Source organism: Megascapheus bottae, chromosome 20 (assembly GCF_031878675.1).
Source record: "Megascapheus bottae isolate mThoBot1 chromosome 20, mThoBot2.hap1, whole genome shotgun sequence".
NCBI classification, from domain to species: domain Eukaryota; kingdom Metazoa; phylum Chordata; class Mammalia; order Rodentia; family Geomyidae; genus Megascapheus; species Megascapheus bottae.
In genome coordinates, this window is record NC_143528.1 from 13,108,974 (window position 1) to 13,136,548 (window position 27,575).

The window sequence follows — 27,575 nt, forward strand, 5'->3', positions numbered from 1 at the left end:
GGTACCGAGGAATTGAACCCGGGTCTTCATGCATGCTAGGCAAGCACTTTAACCACTAGGCCAAACTCCCGGCCCCAAAGCAGTATATTTTTAAGGGCCTTTATTTTTCTGAGCTTCCTTTCTTCAGCAAAGTACAGATGTTTTAAGATTATACAACCCATTTTCTTTTACAACTTACCAAAGGCAAACTACAGACCTAGAGTAACCTCTGTCCCTAACTTGGGGCTGGCACACATATTAGTCTTTCCTCCCCACTACTTTAGCAAAGTTTATTCTTCCACTATGGCCAGTTCCCTGGGCTTTGGTTTTCACCTTCTGTTCTATAGTGCTATAGTACAGGAAAAATAAAGATCATGCAAAAACTGTACTCTAAAAACCTTGGGTTCAAAATGAAAAGGATAGTAAGGCATTCAACACAACTCAAAACAACAAGTCTTTTTCAACCACATTTTAGTTCCTTCTGCCAGAGGAAATAAATGAATAAAATACTGTTTTATTAAGTTGGTTCATTCTTTGTCACCTTGCACCAGGATTAACTCCAAATGGATCAAAGACCTGGAGGTAAAAGCAGATACACTGAAAACTACAAGGACTAGGAGATACACTAGGCCTCCTTGGCACTGGTTGAAACTTTCTTAATAAGGACCCAGAAACACAACAAATCAGAGAAAGGCTGGATAAGTGGGAATGCATTAAACTGCAGAACTTCTGTATGGCAAAGGACATAGCTAGCAAATTAACTAGAAGGCCTACAGAGTGGGAGAGATCTTCACTAACCATACAATAAACAAAGGCCTCATATCTAAAATATATCAATAGCTCAAAAAATTGAATCACTCCAAAACTAATCTCCAAAGTCACAACCATACCATTAAAAGATGGGCCAGAGACATAAAGAGAGTCTTCTCTGAAGAAGAAATAAGAATGGCCTATGGACACATGAAGAAATGCTCGACATCTCTGGCCATAAAAGAAATGCAAATCAAAACAACTCTAAGATTCCATCTCATTCCAGTTAGAATGGCCATGATTAGGAAATCTAATAACAACAGATACTGGAGGGGATCACTACTACACTGTTGGTGGGAGTGCAAACTCATTCAATCACTATGGAAAGCAGTATGGCAGTTCCTCAAAAGGCTAAACATAGAACTACCCTATGACCCAGCAATTCCACTACTTGGCATTTACCCAGTCGTCCAGAAACAAGGGCATACTAAATCCACTAGCACAACGATGTTCGTTGCAGCACTATTTACCATAGCAAAGATATGGAACCAACCCAGATGTCCCTCAGTTGATGAGTGGATCAACAAGATGTGGTATTTATACACAATGGAATTCTATGCTGATGTCAGAAAGAATGACATTGCCCCATTTGTAAGGAAATGGAAAGACTTAGAAGTAAGACAGACTCAAAGGAACATAGGCTCAATGGTTTCCCTCATTTGTCATAATCAGTAGAAACCTTGGGCTCTCCTAGCAGAGATTTACAATAGAACAAAAACTAGATACATAAGGCCATATAGTATGATGCTAAATGAAAGGACCTCCAGGATATAGAAACAAAAGCCATATAATGAGTGATTGTTGTCCTTAAGGTACTGTTATCTCTCATCTCTTTTGCTGTCCCTTGGGTATCTCATATTGTTACAGTATTTTACCTTGTTATCTGATATATTGTACATATGCTTATTTGGTTATTTGAAATCGGATAGGGAAGGGGGGGAAAACAAGATGAGGGGTGGGAGTGGTGGGAGGGAAATGGGGGCCAAGACATGGGAAAGGGTACCAATGTATGTGAAGTAATGCACCTTCTATCTGGTGAATATAATGTAACCCTTCTAATAATTACAATAAAAATTTATGAAAAAAATACTGTTTTAGTAAAGACTGGTAGAAATAAAATACCTTTCTGTTGAAAGGTATAAGCCATTGACTCCTCCTTATGTAAAGTAGGAATATTAATAGATCTGATGTGTCCATTTCTTCGTTTTAAGTGTGCTGGGCATCCAGCCCTGGAACCCTATCAGCTGGACACCAGCAGCTTTGTGCCTAAGAAGTGTTGCTATCTTATCGATGAACTAAGGAATCATTTTTTTAAAAATTGTTTAGAATACCCAGAGTCCCCAAGCACAGTAACGTAATGGTTGAAATTTAACATCTATTTTATTTCCCATAAATACTTCCCAGCAAAAGATCCTCCTTCAGTTGCTATCCTCTTGTTGTTTGAACAGGCTGGCAGGCAGTGGTCTGAGACTCCATTCAGCTCACTTGTGACCTTGGACTCATTCCCCCCCAACCCCCAGCATCCAAACTGCCCCACAGCAGGGAAGAGGCACTGTTTTTCCAAGCTTCCTTTGCAAAGTTCTGGAATTTCCCACACCATGACTTTTACTAATGTATAAGCATTATATAAAATCCCTTTTCTAAACTATATAGTTTGAAAAAGGAGCTGGGTGGGCATTGTTTCTGCAGATTCAGGAAGTAAAAGATAGCTTGGGGATTTCAGCACGTTCTTCCTACTTTGTCACTGAGCTAACCAAGTACTCAACCTGACAGTGGGGCAGCCACAACTCTTCATCTCCAGCTTCCTAAGTGCTATGAGCCAAGGAAGTGCTACAACCTCAGGGTGTGGAAAACTTTTGTCCCTAAAACATCCTTTGGAGACTCCAGCAGGACAAGGAAGGCGCCTCTGTGACAAGAGTCAGGATGCGACCTCCAATCCTCGGCAGGACACTCAAAGGTGGGGCGGGCAAAAAGAACAAAATGTGGATGGGAGGTGCCAAAGGCATCAGAGAATTCAGCTCTACAGATGGCGGAGTTCAACCATTAGCTTTGATTTTTCTCTTGGTGGGGGAAGGGCAGGCATGAAAGGCCACTTAGGAGAGTCAGAAGTAAGGGGCAAAGGGCACGCTGTCCACTCGGAAATGAAGTAGAAGAGAAACCACCCCATGCGTGATTGGAAGAAAGTTGCACTTCAAGCAGATGTCTGTTTCCCTGGGGGGCCCAAGAACTTCATTTCCAAATAGGCAGGCATTTTTTTCAAAGTACCATTCACAACATTTCTACAGCCTTCTGAGAGAACTGTAGTTCAAAAATGTTTTCATGGAAGACAAAGTATTTTCCAGTGCAATCAACAAGACACTAGACTTTGAGAAAACAGTACCTGGAATCTCTTTCCCAAAGGTTACAGACAGAGGTGATGTCTCCATTCACTAGGCCTTAGACACAGAATGCCAAAACTACCGCCCAGGTCATTCTCAAACCTCACCAGCTCAGTAAGGATCATTCTAGAAAAGTCTGACTATGTGAGAGGTCTATAAAACTACACTGACTCAGTGTGCAGAGTTTTCTTCCTGTCGGCTACTAATTGAGATGGTAAGGAAGCATTCCTAATTAAAGATCCCCAGGAGATTTCCTATCCCTTATCATTGATCAAGATAATCCTTGACAGAGGGAAGGGGCCCACAGCAGGCAAGAGCAGACAGTCAGGGCCAGCTCTTATCTCTTGGAGTCACACCCCTTCCACACTAACAGAATCTCTCTGGAAGAGAACTTCCTTCTTCAGTTTTGGTAATCTGCCTTCAAGTGAGATCTCAACATTTTCTACAGAATTTTTTGTTGTTGTTGTTGTTGAATTCAGGGCATGAGCACTGTCCTTGGGTTTTCTCAAGGCTAAAGCCCTACCACTTGAGCCACAGCACCACTTCCAGCTTTTTGTGCATGCTAGACAAGCACTCTACCACTAGGCCAAACTCCCAGCCCTAGCAAGTGAGAATTTGTAAGATTTAATATTTTTTACATAGTCATAATGTCCCATTTTATTACTTATATTGTTTATCTCTTATGGTATGTGTTTTATAAAACTTTTAAATTAATATGTATGCTCAAGAAAAATATTGCATTGATAAGATCTGGTACCATCTGTGTAGATTCAGGCCTCCACTGGAAGTCTTAAATGTATCCCTCAAGGATAAAGAACTGTTGTAATTACAGAAACAGCCTCCCCCCCCTCCACACATGCTTAGCCTTAGCAGTAATCAATTCCGATAAAACATCTTTTTTTTTTTTTTACCCCCCTACAGCTCTATTTTGCTTAGAAGAGGAATAACGCTTGTTTGCATACCTCTAAGGCTCCAGAGTCAGAAAAAAAGATGGTTGGGAAAGTCTGCTCCAGAAAAGCACCTTCATTCTCTTTTCACAGCCCAGAAGAGGAACTTGGGACTAAACTCCTTAGGACAGAGTAGCTGGCTATTTAACTTGACCTTGACCCCCAAAGGAAAAGAATTCTTTCTTGTAATGCCTTAACTACTGCATAGATTCCTCTGCATTAAAACCTTCAAAGTAGGAGTTTTAGAAGTAACTCCAATTTCTTTTTAAGGCACTTTGAGAGATTCAAGAGGCGCAAGTGAACTTAAAAATTAAAGGAATTGCTAGTCGCCGGTGGCTCACACCTATAATCCTAGCTACTTAGGAGGCTGAGATCCTAGGATAGTGGTATGAAGCCAGCCCAGGCAGAAAGGTACCCTAGAGATTCTTATCTCCAACTAACTACTCAAATGCCAGAAGTGGAGCTGTGGCTCAACTGATAAGAGTGCTACTCTTGAGCACAAAGAAGCTCAGGGACAGTGCTCAGGCCCTGAATTCAATCCCCATCACCTACAAACAATAAAAAAATAAAACAATAATAAAGTAATAGTAAAGCTATTCTCTTGGCCTCTGGTCCCAACTTAGGTCACATTACTATGCTACAAATATCAAAACGAAAATCGCTTTTCTTCCTGGGTCTACCTTATAATCTCATGAATAGATTTAGCTAGATGTGAGTCTAAATGCCAATCATATCATGGGGTCAGGGTTTGCTCTGATGCTCCAAAGCACCACGTTAAGTTTTTACTGATTTGGTAATATCCAGGGAGGAAAAGGAAACATCTGAAGCTATTTTTACTTTGCAGGTTTTCTGACTGGACAGGGTGAACAGCCGGGTGGATCAAGCATTGTCTGGAGCCTTTCAGGATCTTTTTTTTTTTTTTTTTTTTTTTTGGTATGGCCTCATTTCCGTCTTCCTGTTGCTAGGAAGGAGAGTTAGGCCTGAGAAACTTGTGTTTACAGTATGGGACCATCCTGTCTAGAACAAGGCCCTCTTCAAAGAAGTTCTATTCACTTTACTCACTGTACTTGGGATGTGTCCATTCTTCTGAACCGTTCCCTGAATATTTTCAAATCGAGTATTTACCATCTAAGTCATAAAAATACCACTCACATCTAAACATTGCATCATGGCTTAAAATCACCATGGGGACACCCAGGAAAACCTAAGTGCTTATTTTTGTATTTCTTATGTCTGTATTTATATAGCGACTCATTCAAGAAATTATCTAGCTAGGCACCAGTGACTCATGCCTGCAATTCTGGCTACTCAGGAGGCTGAGATCTAAAGATCATGGTTTGAAGCCACGAGGCAGAAAAGTCCATGATACTCTTATCTCCAATTAACCACCAAAAAGCCAAAAGTGGAGCTGTGGTTCAAGTAGCAGAGGGCTAGCCTTAAGCAAATTGTGCTCAGGCCCCAAGTTCAAGCTCCAGGAACTGCAAAAAATATATGTGTATACATATACATTATTTTACAGCAATAGCTTCTTTAATCGCAAGCCATCAAGAGTAAGTGGATTCTCAGAAGGACCCAAACATCTCTGCTTGGTCTTTGTTCTTTGAACTACAATACAGAACAACAAACAAAGGCTTCAGGATTGAAAGGCAAACTGTGGCTCTAGAAAAATAAGAGAAATCCTTTGGCCTAATATATTAAAACCTAAAACCTTCAACAACCATTAGCGAATTGTCCTTTTCATCTATGCATTCTTTTTAAAAGAGTGAGTGGTGTTTCTAATATGATTTACAATTAAGAAATTAAGATACATGCCACCAAATGTGCTTTACTCGTGCATTCAAGTTGGAGGCTCCTTATTCTGAGCTTCTAGATCCTTTCGTACCAAGTGTCATGCAGCTTAAATGAAAATAAAGTTTGTTCTGAGCAGTAATGCTAATGAACAAATTCTGTGCCCAGGTTGGACTGTACTGTGTATTAGCCACACTCCAATAGATGTGAGGACAGGCAACTGCCAACTCTTTATGAGAAAGAGCTCCAAGTTCACTTTTGGATGCACATCTGCTACCCATTTGCCACTCGTTCCTGAGGACTCTAGTTCTGTCAGAGGGGCTGCCGCCTTGCAGGCCATCCCTCTAACCATCTGCTGCAATCTGCATGCCAAGTGGGCACCGGGTTGCTCCCATTCATTCCACCCCTGTGATTTGCAAATTGTCTCTGCAGAGGACCAGCCTGCAGTCCAGATGGATGCTGAGTTAGTCAACCTCTTGGAGCCGCTGATAGATTTACATTCTAGGCCCTGCATTCTGCTGGGCTATTATTTTCCCTCGTTCCCAAGCAGAATTTTGGAGGAGAAAAAAAAAATGTAATTTGAGACTCAGTATTCTGCCTTCTCCAGAGCTGTGATTTTTTTTTTCCTATCCGAATACGTCACATGTGCGTTCAGGGACAACTGTGCCTGAATCACCAGTCATCGCTTAAAACAACCTCTAACTCTTAAGACTGAACCGACTGGTGACCACGGCGGTGGTGGGCACCAGACACCTTCCAGATTGCACCAGGTCCTCGCATCCTCACCCACCTCCAAGCGCGCGAATAACGGGTTCTACCCCAGTGTGTGTGTGGGGGGGAGGACCCACGGAGAAGTCCTGTTACTACTCAGGGTCGCCCATCGGTCAGTTCGAGACCCACCGCTCCACGCGCAGGGTGGATTTGCCGAGGGCGGAAATATCTCCCTAAAGACGAAAGGTCGGGGGCCTCTGATGCCGGAGATGGGGACAGGGACACGGGGCGGGGTTCCAAGAGATTATCGCCTCGATTAAAAAAAAAAAAAAACCACATACAACCCCCCCCCACACACACACACCTCGTGTCGGGAAGCGTGCTTCCTTCCTCTGCGAGGCCCAGGAACTAGCTTTGGCTGGAGCCAAGGGCGTGGGCATCTTGTGGCATTTCGCCGGAATTGGGTCCAAGGAGCGACCCAGCAGTGGGGGGGAAAGTTGAGCCTTCCCAGCCAAGACCTCCCTGCAGCCCCAGCCTCAGCCGGGACACTGCCGAGGGCGAGGACCTTCGCCCTCTCCACGGCACCATCAACCCCAGACTGCCCCGGACCAGGCTGCGAGAACGCACAGCTCTAGATCAAGACGAGGAAACGACTTAAAATTCAAACACATTATTTTGGGGTGAGGAAACTCGAACGCAGGGCTTAGAAAATTAATTTCCAATTGCCACCGAAGTCTATCTACAATGTCCCTTAATGAAAAGTCTCCGGAGTCAATGCTGATTAGAGACTGGTAAGGTAGAAGACAGCGTCGACCCTAGGAAGACCCCGCTCACCAAAGTAAAGGAGACAGGGCGTCACGACGGGCCCGTGGGGGTCAGAGGCAAGCCTCTGGGATACAGAAGGAGGACGGCACAGCCCTCCCAGCTCGGGGTCCCCAGCTCCGGGTCCCCCGCCAGGCCCGGGCAGGCCCCCGGCCCCAGGCGAGGCATGGCCAGTGGACGTTGTCAGAAATCCAACCTCCTTCCCCAAATTCCGACCCCCTCCTTTACACACACGCGCGCGCGTGCACACACGCGCCGTACTTCCAAGAAACCCGAGCGGCTTCCTAGCAAAGCCATTCCAAAGTACCGGCCAGCCAAGCGGGGTGACACGGCCTCCGCTGTGGGTCCCTTCCGTGGCGAACCCCCCCGAGACCATACGATAAACTTACGTGTGAGGATCATGGTGTCCGGCTCGTCCCTGCACATCAAGTGCGGGGCACAGCGGCAGGAGCACCGACAGGAAGTCGAGGCAGCCCCAAGCAGCTTGGATCCCCTGCCAGGTCCCACGGTGGCGGCGGCACCCGGGACTCGCGCCCTCGCGATCCTCAGCGCATCCTCACGTCCCCGCCCCGTGCCCCTCGCCGCTAGGTCCGGGAAGAACGAGGGTGTTCACAGCGATCGGGAAGAGAGAGCGCACCGGGAGCCGGCAGAGGAGCTCCGGGACTGCTCAGCCATGGTTGGCGACCCGACAAGAGCGCGCTCGTACCGGCAGCCCGAGCGCACTACGAGCCGCGCGCCGAGCCGGCCGCGCCCTCCCGCGCTGCCCGCCCCGAGGGGGTGGGGCCACACCTGCAGGAACCGCCTCCTTCCCCGGGCCGGAGCAAGGCCGGGCACCCGGCCGCGGGCGGTTCTCGGGCTCCGCCTTGCGCTCAGCTCCCCGCCGCCAGCTCTGGGCGCTGGGGTGCGGCCGGGCCCAGTCAGCCCCGCCCACCTCAGGCCACGCCCACATCCTTTCTAGCCCCGCCCCTCGCCTCCTCCGCCCCAGACTGGAATGCTTCCTCCCAGCCTATATGTCTGCAGCGGGTAGCGCCTTCAAGTCGCCTACTACTGGCCTCGGGGGCAAAGGCGAAATGCCGGAGTTTACTTAGTGGAGAAGTCTTGGCTGGATGCTGAGACACCCCGCACTTTCCCTGTTTCACTTAGTGGCCCTGGACACGTGTCTTTGCAGAAATGCGTGCTAAGGGAGGGTTTGTAAGGAGATGGGGAAGTGGATCGGTGTCTCCCGATGGGTGGAAAGAAGGGGGGTAAAAGCCCTTGTCGCAGGTGTGTAGAACTGAGGCGGGCTACAGATGCCACCCTGAGTGGAGACGACCGAGTGTGCAATCACAGCCAACAACACAGCGCAAACTGGCCTTTGGACTGTAATCGAGCCCATCTCCGGAGCTGTGAGGGGCGGGGGCCCCGGTATGCAGATTTAGAGTCTCAGATGAGACTGCGGTCTGGTTTTTTTCCAAATCCTTCAGGTGAGGAAAATCGCATAGTTTCAAAGGTCCTATCATAAGAAGCCCCTTTTCTGAAAATGGCCATAGAATACAATCCTGGTAATATGAGTCCTAAAAAAAAAATTAGGGCAGAATTTCATGAAAATTTACGATGTCTGGATAAGGAAGAGCTACTGACATAAATTCAGTTATTCAGTATGTAAGAGCGAGTTAACTAGTTTCTGATGTTTTTCTTTGGGATACAGAAGCATGCCAAAGAGACCAGCAACCCTTCTCTCCTGGAAGACTGCTTTGTACTGGAGAAGTTTCCCCACAAACAAAATAAATGTATAAAGTAGGTAAAGGGGTAGAAAAGAGGAGGACAGACTTGGAATCTGGTCTCTATTTTAGCTTAAAATATATTGAGTTTATAAACAGAGTTTCAGCTGATAAACACACACCGCTTTTTACCTCCATTTTTTTCTTTTTCTTTTGTAGTAAGGCAAATGTAAAATCTCTAACTCCGGCACTGGCTTCTTAATTTACCCAAACCAGAGTGCAGCGTCCTAGCATCAGTACCATTCCACAGGTTGTGTCTCCCCAGAGTTTTTCCCCATTTGGCCACTACTGGGGACATAAAGGTAATGAAAGGTATGCCAGGTGGCTGCCTGATGATAACTTATGGTCTGACTGGGAGTGCAAGAAGAGTGTATAAAAAGGAACTGGAGGCTCTGAGTTCAAACCAAAAAGGAAGTACACGTATACTTCTGAGCATTGATTCCATATGATACTGTTTTTTAAAAAAAAGAATCAGTTGTTAATGCTTCTATTTTACAAGAACATTTACAGGTCACTGTAATTGAATTAGCTGCTTTGAAATCTCCATGCCTGACCTCACATACACAGTATTCCTTTTGGAATAAAGTATGTTAACCGTCAAGCCTCAATCCTTTCTTCTTGATTATTGATTCTAGTTTTTCTGGATCTTCCTCATTTCATTACATCTCTCTGGAGATTTGTGCTGTGTGGCTTGCTCATAATGGAACATTTCTCTTGGTGATACTCTGGATTGTGTTTGGCTTTCACCAAATGTCTTCTTCTATTCTTTTGTCTACCGACATAGCCTGTGACTAAGACCAGACTCAACTTTTCATAGTTTTAATTCTTTCCTAATGTAATAGTTGAAAGTAAGACTTAAGACTTTTGGAGCTGGACGCTTACTAGTTTTATGACAAACAGGTCATTTAGATCCTGAAAACTTCTGCTTCTTCATCCTCAAAAAAGGAGATCTATGCCAGGCACTGGTTTATGCCCATAATCCTAGCTATTCAGGAGACTCGGATCCAAGAATCTTAGTTCAAAACTAGCCTAGGCAGTTTGTGAGACTCTTATCTCCAGTTAATCACCAAAAAATCAGAAGTAGAGCTGCAGTTCAGATTAGAAACATAGCCTATTAGGTGACAGGGTACCATCCTTGAATGAAAAAGCCACTAGGGACAGGGCCCAGGATTGAATTCAAGCCCCAGAATATATATAATGAGTTACATCTCAAGGAGTTTTTTATGAGGCTTAGATAATGATACTCACATAAGCACTGAGAGCATAGGAAGAATGCATATGGCTGTTACTAATATTATATATAGCAGTCCTCTAGGGATTGGTTCCAGGACCCCTTCCCCACTCCCTCAAATACCAGAATGCCCAGGTATCTTATACAAAATGGAATAATATTTGCATATGACCTATCTAATCCTTCAACATACTTGAAATCGTCTCTACATGAATTATAGTATGGAATTCAGTGTAAATGCTAGGTGAATAGGTGTTACATTGGATAGTATAGGGAATAATAAGAGAAGTCTGTAATGTCCCAGCAAAGACACAATTTTCCATCAGTGGTTGATAGAATCCCTAAGCAGGGATACCGCTACTATGAAGATCTGATTGTCTCATTGGGCATATCAAGCAAGAACATGAAATTCCTTTTTAACGAAGATCCTGGAGGGCCAGCTGTGGTGGTATAAGACTATAATCTCAGCTCTTCAGGAGGTGGAGGTAGGAAGATCCCAGCTAGAAAGACCAGAGCTGTGGCTCAAGAGGTAGAAATATTTGTCTAGCAAGAGCAAGACCCTGAGTGCAAATCCCAGTGTACACACACACACACACACACACACACACACACACACACGATCTTGACTTTAACCTAGTGATATTTACCCAGAGTCCATTTAAGCTTCAGTACATCACCTTTAGCTTTCATTTGTCTGTCATAAACAGCTGACTTTACATTTCCCACTTGATCCGCCTTAACTGTGATCTTGATATTAAAACTCTGAACTCAAAGATGGACATGTTACATTGTATCTCATTTTTCTCTCCAGCAATCAGAGAGTCCTCCTAGAGCTTTCAATAGATGAGAAAAAGAATCCATCATAAATGATGTTTTCATTTGTGTGAGTTTCACCAATTATTTGTTCTCAGTGGCAGATTAAAAACAAAACTAATCAAAATGATTTGACATAGGACTGTCCTGTTTACTTCCTCAGTTGGGCATTAGCTTCTGGGAAGGGGCATCTTGGCTCTCTCTAGTTAATCTTCCCCCCTGCCCTCCTCCTCTTCTTCCTCCTCCTCCTTCTACATTGGAATTGCCAAATAAAGAAAAATCTCATAGCTGACTCCTAAACTATGAGACAAGGAAGGATGAATGACAGAGAGGGCAACTTGTTCACGGTGCTTCAGTTCCTACTCTAATTTAATCATCGGAAGTGGATATTATTGTCATAACATACCTTCTTACGTTTTCCTCCATCCTTGTGCTCCTCCCAACATAATGTGCTAAACCAAACAAGTACATAAGCAACATCTTCAAATGTCTACAGTGTTTTAGGCACATAATGTTAGTGAGTAAACCAATCAAGTGGGACAGTGAGAATGGACAGACAAGAACCCCTCTAAGAGGGCAGCCGTCAGTCACAATGGTTGTGAACACAACCTCAGTGTGTTGGTTTGACTCTTTTGTTGTGATTTTTAAAAACTGTAATGTACAGAGGGGTTGCAGTTACATTCTCCAGGTAATAGGTGTATGACTTCTCACACATTGATACCCCTTCTCATGGTTTTGTTCCTGTTTCCCTCCCCCCACACTCTCCTAAATGACTTTTTTTTAAGCCCCTGCCTTTCTCCTCCTCCTCTCTTCCTCTTCTGTCCCTTCTTTGTTGTTGTTATTGTTGTTGTTATAGGCAGAATCCTGGGGATTGAAACTATGGCCTTTCAAATACCTGGCAAGTTCTCTACTACTAGGCTAAAAGATCAGCCTATTTGTATGTTTTGTAATAAAGTTCCTGAGTTTTAGATGCTGGAAAGTAATTTAAAAATTCTAACCACATTCCAAGTAAGTTCAACTTGGGGCAGTGAGTTCAAACCTCTGCCCTGGTGATAGGAGCCAAGCAAAGGCTCTGGAAACTTCTTTGTCTCTCCTGGGAACCAAAAGACTCCTCTGTGCTTGGAAAATGTTGTAATATAATTTGTGTTCAATGGAACATTGTGAAATTACTAGCAAAAATAATTTTGATTTGTAATACTCAAAGGAAATATGACAAAGAAAAAAGGCCCCCAAATAATGTTAAACAGTTTTCAATTAAGGAACACAATTTGATTTGTAATTGAATGTGTCTCTTTAAAACATTCATTTACTTTTAAGCTTCAGTGAGCCCAGTCTGTTTTCTTCCCCTCTCTTTACCCTAACTATTTGGCATTTTTGGAAATTTTTGAAATCCAAATTCAAGGGTAGAGAATGTAGAAAAAGAGAAGAAGCAAAACATGTAAGCAGTGGAATAAATCCAGCCCTTTCTAATTTTACCTGGAATAACTGTCTTATTCAGTTTGATCGTTTATGATGACTTTTCAACAATTCAAAATTCTACTGGTGTTTTTAATGAGGAATAGAGTTTGTGTCTGCATAAATATGATAAATATATGATAGCTGTTTTCTTTTTAGATAATCCTTTAATCTCTACATTTGAACATAGGGCTTTCATCATTTAAACAAATATTGATTAAACCCTAGAAAAGGCCATACATTTGAGTGGAACAAAACAAACATAAAGACGGGGCTTAAAGAGAAAACCTCTTGGGCAGAAAGTAAGACAGAGAAATTTGTGACATGGAGCCCAGTGGAAGGATTAAACACAGTGAATTTCCCATTGCTTTCCTGAGATATTTATCATTTCTACAGTAGAATTTTTTTTTTGCCAGTCTTGTGCTTGAGCTCAAGGCCTAAACACTGTCCTTGGGCTAGAACCCTACCTCTTGAGCCACAGCACCACTTCCGGCTTTTTCTATGTATGTGGTACCGAGGAATTGAACCCCGGTCTTAGTGCTTGCTAGGCAAGCACTCCACCACCAGGCAAGCCTAGCTCATCTAAAGTCGCAGGTAGGGGATCAGCATAGACCTTACTAAAAATGCAGAGAAGTTGACCTCGATACTCAGGAGTGCTGGCACACAATCACTCTACCACCACACGCCTCACATTCACCCGATCACTGCCAGTGACCACTCTAGTATTTACATGTAGCTTCTGACTACCTGAAGACCGAGCAAGCAGAATGTAAAAAAACAGAAACATAGATCTGATCATTTTTGAGTCCATGAAATCAAGGAGGCTTCTTTCCCCACTGAATTAGCAATATAAGGGCATGTTCTGATTGTGTCTTCTGCTATTATCCTCAGTTTTAATAGTTTCTTTTGGTAGTAGCTGGAAGACAGACAATGATATCTTACTTACTTATTCTTTTTAATTATTAACTAGGAAATGTATTTTAGTAGTGTTCTCCATATGATTTCGAAGCCAGAAATGCAAAGACATGTATCAAGTAACAAGCAAGGTCTTAGAGTCTTTGTGTGTGTGTGTGTGTGTGTGTGTGTGTGTGTGTGTGTGTGTGTGTGCTAGTTCTGGGGCTTGAACTCAAGGGTTGGGGCTGGGACAACTATCCCTTAGCTTTTTCAGTTTATGTATATATAATTTTATGTAAACATAAAGAGGTGCTTAGGCATTGCATCCTTGTGATTCTCTCTTAAGATTACCCTCTTTTGTCTCACTGTATGTGAGTATCTGGAAGCCTGTATAATCTCTTAGCTTTTTCCTACAAGGCTGATGCTCTAGGACTTGAGCCATACCTCACCAGCTCTTTGCTAGTTAATTAGAGATGAGAGCTTCATGGACTTTACTTACCTGGCTGGTTTTGAACTTTCATTCTCAGGTCTCAGCCTCCTAACAAGCTACAGGCACCCTTTTTGCTTGCTTGCTTTATTTATGTGGCTATTTTCAGCTTTTCTCTTCATAGTTGCCCCTTAAACCCTGACATGGAACATCAACGTTCAGGCGTCAGTCTGGAGCATCTGCACAATGAAATTGCCCAGTATAATTCTGAATATCAGACCAAGATTGCTCCTGAGTTTGTTTCAGTATGGACATGGTTTGTGCTTCTTTGAGCCAGCGTATGTTACTCTTTCTTTATGCTGACAAAATAGGATGCTGCAAGGTACGTCTGAAAACTTGCTTGAAAAAAATAATGAAAAATAATGAACAATTCACTCTACATTGCTCCAGGTTATTAACTTATTTTAGCAGTCAAAGGGAGCGTGGAGCTGCAGCAGTCCTGAGTTCAATCCTTAGTAGCAGCGTGTATGTGCAGGTGTCACACACACACATTTACAAAGATCCAAGAAGACTCATGAATTGTGAAAGACTGATACTTGAGGATTCATTTGTAGAGAAAGGACTACATGGAACTTCTTTTGCCTGCTCTGGTATTCAACAAACAAATATTTGCATCATAATCACTGCCATGACATGGATAGTTAACACAACAAATGTAGCAAAGCCAAAGGACAAGGCAAAAACTAAGTATAAAGAAATAAAAATATAAATAAAATAAATAAAAGCCCACTACATTTCATAACTGAGTTCTTCAAAGATACTACTCTCTAATTAAAATAAAAACAACATACTGTTTACATGAGCTACATCAGATATATTGTCATATGGAAATGTTGAAAGTAAATGATACAAAGAAGATATGCTGGGGAAATATACTAAGGGAAAGAAAATTCAGATAGTTACTCACATATCAGGAATGAAAAGCTTTAATTAAAAAAATCACTCAGAATAAAAGATCGTTTAAGGCAACAGAGAAATTCTAAACCTCAATCAATGTAACTGGACACCATCCAATCATTTCAGGATCCAGGTAGAACAAAGGAGTAGAGGAAATTTGCCTTCTCTTGGGGAGTAGAAATATACATCCTTTCCTGCTTTGTGACATGGGAACTTCAGGTTTTCTGGTCATAGGATTCTGGGACTGAACCAGGAGGTGCAGAGGCCTACTGTTCAGGCTTTCAGCTTTGGACTGAGAATTAGCTCTCCTCCTCTGGAGGCCCATGAACTTGAACTGACTTAGACTATCAACCAGCTTTTCTTTTCTCCAGATTGTAAATGGTATATTAGTGGACTTCTCAAGCTCCATAATTCAGTCAATTCCAAAATGAAGTTCCATCTATGTACGCATGCATGCATGTTTGTTTTGTGTGTATGTGTGTATGTATGTATGTATGCATGTATGCATGTACGTATGTACGTACCTATCTATCTACCTATTTCTCATGCCTTACTAGGAATGTTTCCTGTTGGGAGGATGAAATCTAAGTTATGGTTATGAAAAGGTTTGTAATGATTTTTCAGTACAGAGAATAAGAGGGAAAAGCAAACCAGGAACTTTAGTCTCAGAGGCTGTAGGATAGTTCTGGTTGCTTTCAACTTGACTGACCCTGGGTATTTCCCCTGCTTCTAAATAACACTTTCAAGTCTGCATGCAATTTAGAAAGAATGAAGGAATGTGATTAATGCATTTAAGTCTTTCTAGGCTGGCCAATCTAAATTGGGGCAAGATAAAGACAAAAGCTTCTGTGAACATCTTCTAGAGTGTTGACAATCAGATCGCATTTATGTATTTTTCTTTCTTTGCTTGATCTAATGGTGTGCCTAGCCACCCTGGAACCATATTTTAAATTAAAACCTTTCTTTTTTTCTTGATGGGCTGTCACAGAAGCTGAGCAGATCTATTGTATCATTTAGATTTTTCTTTTCTTTTTTTTCTCCCTCAGAAGTGTGTTTCTAAATAATACTGCTGGTCTCCTGGGAAAGTGAGGAATCTAACCCAAAACTCTGACCTAAATACATCTCCAGCAAAAATACTGAAAAACAACAACAATCAAAAGAAACCCAAATGGAGCTGCTGCCAGCTTCCTTGTGTGTGTGTATTTGTGTGTGTGTGTGTATGTGTGTTTGTATTTCTTCTTTCTTCTTTTCAAAATCAATTTAGTGCTTCTCTGTACTAATACCATAGGGACCCAGATTATTCTATACCAGGAACTTTTATTCCTTTTACTACCAATTTACGTCATAAAGTCAGCAAAGGAAATTCTTTCATAGCTGCTGTATATCCATAGTAGTATTTGGAAGTTTAAGTTTTTTCTTTTGTTGTCATTGTTGTATTATTTCTTTTCTGAAAGCTTCACCTAAAAAAAGGCTGACTTTCTAGTTTTAGTGTATGTGCTGCTGAAGTGAACACAACTTAAAGGTCTCATTCTTTCTTCTAGATATCAACTTGATAATAAACACCAAACCAGTGATGGGATGATAGCGTTTTCATAATACTAACTAGAAACATCTTTTTGTGGTCTTGACTAGAAATATTCTGAGTCTCACAACACAAACACCCAGTCTCAGTCCTGTTAATCTAATGTAACTAGTCAACTTCCCAAGCTCGGCTTTAGCCACAGCACTATTTTCAGCTTTTTCTGTGAATGTGGTGCTGAGGAATCAAACCCAAGACTTTATCATCCTAGCTAAATGTTCTACCACTAAGCCACATTCCCAGCCTATCTACCTATTTTTCAGCATTTTTAAAATTTATTTTATTGAGTGTTTTCATTTAGATTTCGTATAATGCAATGAATGAGACAAAACCACACAGAACTGACAGAGAATAAATGAGCGGTTTGCCTACCCAGTTTATCACATTAGATACTGACTGGGACAATGATAAATAATAATAAGGGCTTCATTGTCTCTTTTTGCCTTTGACACCAATATTCTTAATTACTCACTCCATTATAGTTAACAAGGAGTTATAGGAAAGCAAGGAGTGGAACCCTACTCATGTGACTCGCTGGCACAGATAGATATTGTGAGACCCATGACTGGCTATAAACACGGAGCCTGAGATGGCTTTAATATCCCCTTAGACAGAAGCATGACAGATTAGTGGGGAACTCCTTCCTTCTCAGGAAACCAGGCCTCTGGCTATACTTTGTCTTTAACTCTGTCTTAGATCTTTCTAAACACTTTCCCCCTGAACTTTAAAGGACCTATGTTTTTTAGCAACAGCTTAATGTGTGTGAAGCAAAAAGCTCAGATAAACGGTTCCAACAAAGGCTGTGATTTCTTAAGATGCTTTTCTACACACATTCATGTCCCGAACGAACAGCATTGCAACAAAGAACTTTTTCATTGGAGAAAAGAATACCCTTAAAATGAACCTTTGGAAGTAATATTGGGTCTCAATTGTTTTTAAGAAGTACAACACAGTGGCTGATTGTAGTCAAGGTTTTTAGTTAAATATCTTGGGTAAGAGGTATGTAAAGATGAAGCAGGAGAGGCGGGGCCTAATAATTGTAAATGATGGGCATTGGAACCATATTCAGATGAAGTATCTGGGAAAAATGAATGAGAGACAAGAGTACATAAATGTTTTCAAAAACATGGATGAAAGTCTGATGACATCTATGTGAAGACCATGTACTTGAGGATATAAAAAGAAAAACAGAAAGAAGACTGGAAACCATGATTTTTGCATAGGTGAACTGCATTTACAGATATTTTCTGCCCTCATTAAACTTTCAACCTAAATGAAATACCAACAAATATGCCAACAATTCACATCAAGAAAGGTTTGGGGAATACTTACCTTTTATTTTATACTATACTTTCAAAATTATACTGTCTACATCTGTTAAAATACTTTGAAAGAAAAAAAAAGTGATGTGTATATGACGTTCTATGTATTATGAATGAATGCATTCACACATAGCTGCAAGTAACAGATCTCATGGTGGTTACTATATCCATGCAAAATAAAATAAGTATTACTTATTGATGAAAGCATAATAATGATCTTATTTAATAGTTTGCATAAAAAATGAAAGAACCCAGTGCTGTTGGATGGTAGGACATTTAATCAAATGTATTCACTATATCCCCATGACCCATAAAATGGAATCTGTAATATAAATTGCTTTTGTTTCACAAAAGTGATTTTTTTTTTTTTGCTAGGCACCAGTGGATCACATCTGTAATTCTAGCCACTCAAGAGGCTGAGATTTGAGAATGGCAGTTTGAAGCCGTGCCCTGCCAAGAAAGTCGGTGAGTCTTTTATCCCCAATTAAGCGCGTGCGCGTGCGCGCACGCGCACGCACGCGCACACACACACACACACACGCTAGAAGGAGAGTTGTGGCTCAAATGATCGAGTGCTAGCCTTGAGCAGAAAAGCTCAGGGATGATACCCAGACTCTGAGTTTAAGCCACAGGACTGGTACATATATGCATAAAAACAATTTATTTTAAATTTTCTGGCAGTTAATTGGAATAAGGGTCTCATAGGGTTTTCTGTCCTGGCCTTTGAACTGTGATCCTCAGATCTCAGCCTCTTGCATAGCTAGGATTACAGGTGTGGCAAGCAGTGCCCTGCTAGAAGTTAAATATTTTTAAATAGGTGGATGTTTTTGAAATCGAACTAGATGTTGTTTCATAAAAGTGGAGTATTCTTAAATACACAATTTCTATTTCATTTTTTTTTATTCAAAGCTCTGACCTTTTGATGTCTTTGAAAGTGATGTACTCTCTATAGTTTTATTCTGAATGTTGTATCCTTGCTCTTCTGGCTTGAGAAAAATGCTTTCTTATTCAGTGCTTAATCAACAAGGAATATCCATGAAGCTACCTAGCAAAGATGTGGCTAGAACAATCACAGTTTATAATCTCTAAGGCTGTTGGCACGACTCAAGTATTAGAATTCCAGCCTAGGAAACACAAGGCTCTGAAATCAAACCTTGGAACAGACAAAAAATAAAATTAAATTAAAAAAATCATGAATTAAAAAAGAAAAAGTCAAGCACTGGTGGTTTCTACCACTACTCAGAGCTTGAGATCTGAGGGTTGAAATTTGAAGCCAAGCTAGGCAAACCAATCTTATCTGCAATTAACAAGCAAAAAGCTGGAACTGGAAGTGTGGCTCAAGTGGTATAGCTTTGGTCTTGAGAGAAAAAGCTAAGGGAGAGTATGAGACCCTGAATTCAAGTCGTAATATATGCACACATACACACACTCACACACACACACTCACTCACACAGAAAGAACAGAATAAAGAAGGGAAGACAAGAAGGAAGGAAGAATAAAAGGCTCTAAATTACAGTCTTGTTGTATGGGAAGTTAGCTTTGATTAATAATACTATAAGAATTATTATAGTTACTACTATCTCTTTACTGCAAGTTGTGTCCTACACCTATTTTCAGCCATTGATGCAAGGGCAAAGGCACTCCCAGTCACCCAAAGGATACGGAAGACATAATTTTGTCCCAAATTTGTTCCTGCTGTGTCAAATGATTGCAAGGTTATAAGGTTAGAGTGTACTAGATGTACCAGAGGTTTTTGATAGATCAGCTCTAACTTTGCCTCGCATTGTTCTACCATGTGAGACGCCCGAAGGAAAATCACCACAGCCTTGAAAAACCCATCAGATATTTTCCCTTGGAAATTCTTGGCTTGAGTTCTTGCTGGGCTGATTCTCCACACAGTTCCCATCCCTTCCTTTCAGGGTTTATTCATAGTTGTTGGTTAGGAGAAGGAAAGGGTGGGTTTTTATATTTATAAACTCAAGAACTAAAGGTTACAGGAAGTTCAAGAGTCCTTCATCTGATCTGGCTAAAGAGGGTGGTTGAGAGAAGCCGGACTGGCTGCCATGAGTTTCCTCAGGCATTCCTAGGTAGGATCCAGCTAGAACACTGTCTCTCTCTCTCTCTCTCTCTCTCTCTCACTCACTCATTCACTCCTTTTTTATTCCTCTAGGTATGAAGATTCAGCTGTAACATCAGGATTAACTACAGAGGCTTAATAACATGATTTTTAGAAAGGAAATAAAAACAATTACGTATATTCTCTTCAGCCTTGAGATTGATTTACCAGGGTCTTTTTGGAACTTGTTGTGTGTGTCACACAGACCTTGAAAACTTAGTTGCCTATGTCATCTGAGGCTGGGTGCTTACTTCTTAATAACCTAATTTACAAAGTAAAATCAGTTACTCTATGAGACTATCTTTTCCCCCTTTTGAAATTAAGAATCAACTCTGAAGCCTCTAAGATATTAAAACTTAAAGAATCTGCCATAGTAAAAAGGAAAAACAAACTTATATGCAACATAAAATGGGTTGAGAGAGTTAGAAATGAGAAGTGAAATGTAACTACATGGAGTCTAGGAGAAGAAAATTCACCATCAAGAAGCACGTTTGGACCCGGGCACTGTAATCCTAGCTACTCAGAAGGCTGAAATTGGAGAATAGGGGGTTTGAAACCATCCCGGGGCATGAAAGTCCGAGAGACTCCTATCTCTAAAAAACTACTCAGAAAAAGCTGGAAGTGACGCATGGCTCAAGTGGCAGAGCACTAGCCTTGAACAAAAGAAGCTCAGGGACAGTGCCCAGGCCCAGAGTTTTAAGTCTCAGGACAGAAAATAAAAACATAGAAAGAAACAAAAAAACCACATTTGTTTTTGTAAGAGACAGCCAGCTAATAGCGCTGAAGGAAACAATGTGAATAAACTAAGTAATACAATTTAAAAAGAGAAAAAGAAAGGTAGGTGGTGATTAAAACTAACTCATGTCTATAATCTTAACTACTCTGAGGACTGTGGTTCAAAGCCAGCCTGGGAAGGAAAGTCCATGAGACTCTTATCTCCAACTAAACATCACAAAGTCAGAAATGGAGCTTGGGGTTCAGGTAGTAGAGCTCAAAGACTCAGGTATAGTGCCCAGGGCCTGAGTTCAAGCCCCAGGACTGGCACAAAAACACAAAGCAATATCAACACTAAAAACCTGTAAACCTAATTTAATATGTAAAAAATAATGAGGTATTGGTATTCATCATGTGGCTATTCACTGGGTTGCAAATCATGGACTAAACTGGACTTAAATTAAGAAGAGCAAAGCAACAGGGTCAAAGAGTCTGTCCTTCACAAAACAGTAAGCACGCAATCAGGGCACTGGGAATCCAGAAAATCTGTCCTAAGCTCAAGAATAGAATTTATGGGAGCTAGGAATGTGGCTTAGTGGTAGAGTGCTTTCCTAGCATGCATGAAGTTCTGGGTTCAATTCCTTGGTACCACATACACAGAAAAAGCTGGAAGTAGTGCTGTGGCTTGAGCAAAAGAAGCTCAGGGACAGTGCACATGCTCTGAGTTCATCAAGCTACAGAACTGGCAAATAAATAAGAATAGCAATTATATTTAGATTCAATCACAAAGCATGTTTTTGGAGATTAATGGCATAATTTTCATACTCCAAATGGATATTTAACTTTCATAACTTTTATTGCATTTTTAATCACAATTATATTCCTTTTCGATCAAACCAATTTCTATTTTCTTTTTTTAAATTTCTATTTTCACCTCATTTAAAAAAATTACACATAATGCTCTTTAAAGAATATAAAGTAAAAGTTTAAAAAGTTTTCATAGTCATGCGGTTAGTTCACTCACTAGTTTACAGAAGTAGAATTCTTTGAAACTAGATATCATGGGAATAGTTCAGAGTTTGGAACTTGGGCAGACAATCCAGCTGGGCTTTGTTTAACATTCTAAAGCCTTCAAATACTTCACTGAAAGAAACCCAAGATATCTTTTTTTATATACATATATATGTGCCAAAAGGTCACATTTTTATTGGTTCATCTGAGTGTCAGAAAGAAAGTCCTTTATTGTTTTAACCATAGTAAGTCTCTAAGTCCTCATACAACTATCCCACAATATACAGAGTGGGTAATTAGGGATCTAATTTTTGTTAAATGTTAATTTTGGGAGCCACATTTAGTTAAACTTGTTTCTCTTTCTATTAAAAGGAATGTAATAAACAAAAGAAGCAGTTTGTCACATGCATTTCTTCTATTGGAAGCGACCTGTTTCTAATTTAGTTTAGAAAAAGTTGTGCAGAACTAATTTGTACACTGGGGGAAGCTGTAACCTTGCCCACTTCTTTATTCTCAGTGAAAGTGGTCATGGAAGGGTTGTTATACTCTGAGGATATAGGAGGAGAAATATCTCCCAAAATTTCTAGTGGTTCCCGCCTAAGTCAAATAGTAGACAAACAGGGGCCGGGAGTTTGACCTAGTTGGAGAGTGTTTGCCTAGCATGCATGAAGACACAGGTTTGATTCCTTGGTACCACATACATAGAAAAAAATAAGCCAGAAGTGGTGCTGAGGCTCAAATGGTAGAGCTTTTGCTTTGAGAAAGTCCAAGGAAAGTGGTCAGGTCCTGAGCCCAAACCAGGACTGGCAAAAAAAATAGGCAAATAGTATTTATGTGTAAAGTTTGGCCACTTTCCCATAATGAAATTTGGGTCATCTTAAAGGAAGGGGAATATAGCTTCAGAAGTGATTTTCTTTCAATCAATAATTTTTATTATTAGAATTATTCTTTGTTTTATTCTAGTTCTGGAGCTTGAACTCAGGGCTGGGCCTAGTCGCTCGCTTTTTGCTAGCTAACTGTAGATAAGACTCTCCTGCCTGGACTGGCTTTGAACATTAGTCCTCATATTCCAGCCTTTTGAATAGCTAGCATTACAGGCATGAGTCAGTGGTGCCTCCCTATTATAATTATTCTTTACAAGGAACACACACACACACACACACACACACACACAGTCTCTGTCTTTCATTTCTTTTTGATAGTCTTTATCATAGGACAGTGACTTAGCTTCGTGTTATGAAAGAATAGCTCAGGGTGCCCCAAGAACTCAACAGAAATACAGGACTAACTGAAGTGTCTGAGTAGCAGGTCAGGCACAAGTGCCCTGACCCCTGTGTTGAGAGGGACTGCTCTGGGAACCAGAGCTATAGCCATACAAACAGCTGCAGGATCTAGCAAGGAAATTCATGTAATTAGTGAAGCAGGCAGAGATAGGATTTTTTGGCTTCAGATTAAAATTCCACTCAATGATTCCAAGGTGGACAGTGTTTTGTTATCGACCCACGTGGGGCTGACTTCCCCCCAAGGCCTCTAAATCAAATACCAGTACTATGGCAGGAACCCAAGAAACTGCACAAGGCCGAGGCAGAACATTTTCATGTCTCTCTCCTCTGAAGTTTTGGGCTCATAGATCTCATCAAATGACATCTCCTTAGTAAACCTACCATGGGAAGGAACTGGGCATTTCATGCCATCTCCTTGTTAGGCTCTGGCACTAACCAGCCCACAAGACTGGGACTGGGTTACCCCATGATGTCAGGGTGCTGCCCTTCATTAAAGGATTGCAAGATGACTACACATTCTTGCTCCCAGGTTCTTTGCTGGGTGGAGAAAGGACTTAGTTCTCTTTGCTCTGTGCCCTAACATGAAGCCAAGAACTCTCTCCCTTGCTGGAGGCACTACCTCATTCAATTTATTGTGCAACTATGGGTGCATTGCCTCAACTATAAACCCAGACAGGGGCTTTCCTCCCCACACTCCCATGCCCCATCATCTAATAATTTTCCTGGGTGAGCTGGCGTGAATCCTATGGAGCAGATCACACGCAAGGAAGGGAAAAGGGCTTCTCCCTCCAGCACCCCTGGCGAGTTCCTTGGTGCACAGCTCTGGGATTGTTTCTTGAATTGCTGTGTGAATCTGAAGATCAAATAGTAAAATGGAAGAAAGGAGGGAGGAGAAAAACCTACCAGAAAAATGAAGGTGGCACATCACAAACATTGTAACATTAGCTTGAAGCCATAGCCTTTGAGTCATAAAGAATGACTGTGATGAGTGGATTGAATACTCTTTGACGCATAGTATTCTAGTATCTGTCCCAACTTGATTGGAAACCTTGAAATGGTTTTCATCATCTCTCCCTAAGATTCTAGGGAGCTTCCCTCCTGGAATTGGCAGCTGACATTCTGGGCAGCCCTGTTTTGGCTCAATTTTACCTGACCTCAGAGGGTGAGAAATGCCTTCAAGGAGATGTCTCTCCTTACTTTCTTCTTTCTTTCCTCTCTGACTCTGACTTGGCATTGGTTTTGAAACTACAGACAGCTTAATGTATACTCACTATGCAGACGAGAGGGATTTTACTGGAGGTTGGGGGAGAAAGAGGAGCAGATATTGATTATTAACCTTTAGTCAAATTGTTCTCAAAACTTACTAAATTTTGTAACAGTTTTGTGGTACTGTATGGATTGCTGCATATATATGTCTGTTGCATGGTTGTTGAATAGGCTAGCCAGCTAGCGTCCCTCTTGCTACCACATAATCACACTTTTTAACCTAAGTTAAAATCACAGTGTAACAAGAACTTCAGCCCAGATAGTTATAATCTATTTTGTATGCATTTAGCACTAGAGTATTCAGTGAATTGCATGTTTTAGCTGATGAAACGTGGAGAAAGGAATATAATGAACTTACTTGATTACTTTCTATAAGACCTTCCAGAAAGTTTCTAGGGACAAAAAATGATTTTGGAGGTTGGGGAGATGTTTCTTATTCCAGGGCTGCCAGATACTGAGAGGGAAGAGGAGAGGCAGGAAGAGGAATTAATTCAGCTGGATTGACCACTGCCAATCTGGATGGCTCTGCCCTTATGGGTTTGGGGTAGGGTGCCAGAGCATGGGGGTAGTTATGCATATGGTAGGTGGTAGGCTGTAGAAACAGTAAGCATGAGTCCTCCTCTGCTTACTACTGTTTCTACATCCTTGTGGATGATACTCAGGAGGCTGTCTGAGAACCAGATGATCAAGCTGATGATCAAGGTCTAAAACAGATTTCACGTAATTCATTCAAGGAATTTGGGCTGATATAGACCAATGTGCTGGAAATCTTCTTGTGGTTTCCTAGTGTATATGTGCTTGAGAAAGTTCATCTCTACAGAGACAGCAAGATATAACCGAGGTACTCCTAATTTTCTATTTCTGTTACTATCTTGTAAGTCTCCTTTCAGAGCTTTTGTATATAATCTATCTGGAAACTGTTGACTAAGACTGAAGTTGGTTGGCCTGCTTGGATAATTCAGTGGAATAGCCTGAAACTATATTAGTTTAACACAGTTGAGGTAATAATGAAATGAAATTTGAATCGACACAGATGGTGATTCTGTATATTTTCAATCTCTGGTGGTTTTTTTTTTATATTGTAGAGGTGTAAGAACACAGTCACAGACAGCTATGAAGTCACAGATAGATTAGTCAGAGTGCCGTCAAGATCAGGGAGACTGGAGAATATTTTCAGATGGGTTTGTAATTGGTTTTCAGTTGTTTTCTTTCTATACCAACATTGGCAGATATAATGTAAGATGCCTAAAAAAATTTAAATCTGAAATACATATCAAATAAATTTTTAGTAGCACACTTAGTTTGGAACATATTTAGCTTCAAAACTCACTTTTAATTTTGAATTCAAATTTCTTTAGCTATCAGTATTGCTACTTGCGAGATCTAGCAATCGATTGCAGATCTAGACTGTACTGTAGTTCCACTGGGAGTCAACATGTTAAATTTACACCAGAGACAGGTAAAAGAAAGGTAAATAGGATGAATTAGTAGGGCAAAATTTAGCAGACAAAAAACTTGAAGTGGTTTGCTGCATGACACATTGGAAGAGTAACTGGTAGATAAGTGGTATACAGACAGAGAAGCAGCAGTTCTGTGTTTACGAAAGTATTTGAACTTGTCCCAAAGTGCTTCAATTCTGAGTTCCAACAATCCACTAGTGGGCTTTTCTTGTGTGTCCCGTTGAGACAGCCAACACAACCCTGTCAGGGATGAAAGTGAACATGTGGCCACAGTTTCTATTTGCTATGGCTCCTTTGGAAACAGAGATTTGGCCAAGATCCTCGAACCTTTAAACAACTTTTGCTTTACCAACACTTCTAAAGTGGATGGCTAAAGTAGTTGAAGTTCCAACAAAAACAGTAGCCTCTGCACCTTCTTGTATTCCCCAACTCTGGCGAAATGGGCTGACCACACAACCACACACAAGTGTGGCAAATAGTTTTCCCTCAGTCCTGTGGGATTGCTAGCAGTGGGCTGAATGGGTCCACTTTCCTTAAGTACACACTTATATAGTGGCTCTTTAGGTCATGTCCCTTAGAGACTAGATGAATCCAGAAAGGCAACCTCAGGAAGGAGTTGTATTCCACAGTTACTCCACCCCCTAGTGGTACAATCCAATTCTAGGTCATTAGTACATCAAAGGGATTCATCTCAGTGCCTTTCTGTATAAATGGCCGAAAGTCCTCTTTTGCTGCCATATTTCCTTTTTGTCATGGAACCAACTAAATTCATAGACTTGGGATCCCAGCATTTTTTATGATCATTTACTCCTTTATATTCCTGACTTTCCTCGGGTGTGATGATGAGTTATACAGCCCAGAATGTTCCATCTGCATCTCTCCCATTTCCTCTAGCACTGCTTTTCTCCAGGCCTCCTCTGCTAGCATCCATGTGTCCAACTGCTTTGTTTTTTAAGCTATCATAAGAAAACCGATTAAATAAGCCAATTTCTTTAAACTGCTGGGTAACTTTTCTTAAGGACATCTTTGATTCTGTACATTGATATTTAGTCTTTCTGAGAAACTCCATGTCCTCCTCAGTTGTGGAGAGAAGGCTGCTGAAGATGGGTCCCAGGTGGACCTGACAGGTGAGTTTTGAGGCCACTGATAATGAGCTAGGAGAAATAACTGCATTTGTCTAGCTGGCAGAAAAGTGGGGCAGGCAGGCCTCTTGGAGTTGTGGACCCACTTCAATTTAATGAAAACAAAGGAAGAAGAATTGGAGACATTTTGTCCAGTTCATCTCCTTTCAAAGGACAACACAACCCAGAAAATGGTTGAATAAGAAGGCTTTATGGGAGGTGAACTATAGGGCCAGAGGAAATGAACAAAAGATCTCTCCTAGTGGAAGGACTCTAAGCATGTTCTTGGATAAACATTCAGCAAGAAGATAATCCAGAAAATGGTTAGAAAGCTGGCTAAGAGGGTAAAAAGTACAAAAACCTACCAAATGTGACTCTGATAAATCCTCCTTTTGTCTTAAGATTTCCTACACTCTTAAGACTAATTGGTCAAGACACTTCCTGAAAGGCTTCAAGGGAATTTAACCTTTAGATTAGGGATTTGAAGGTTATTTAGTAAGCGACTCTGAATATACAGAATTATAAGCTTGACCTGGACCACAGCACGTTATAGACTTAATTGAAGTCTTTACTTTTGTTTGCCTGAGATTATAGATTAAAAGTGGATTGCTTTTCAGTGAGGGAAAATAGGTATTTTATCTACTGGGTGGCTAAACTGCTGCTCATAGGGTGATTGGAGTTCCTTGAAATTTGGGTATAAATCCTGAGACTTTACTGTGGGTGATATGTT

The 27,575-nt window shown here is 41.3% G+C and overlaps 1 protein-coding gene across 3 annotated transcripts in view; it reads right to left on the bottom strand.

Moving 5' to 3' along the window:
• Dlc1 (DLC1 Rho GTPase activating protein) overlaps nucleotides 1-27,575 on the bottom strand; it is a 337,813-nt gene that overhangs the window by 37,879 nt on the left and 272,359 nt on the right. The window contains exon 1 of one of the 3 annotated variants that reach the window (XM_090353985.1): nucleotides 7,825-8,136. The exons of the other annotated variants lie outside the window; for them this stretch is intronic. Coding sequence (XP_090210111.1) covers nucleotides 7,825-7,861 — 37 coding nt within the window. The 5' untranslated portion in view covers nucleotides 7,862-8,136. Of the gene's footprint in view, nucleotides 1-7,824; nucleotides 8,137-27,575 lie in introns of those variants that run through there. 3 annotated transcript variants of the gene reach the window in all.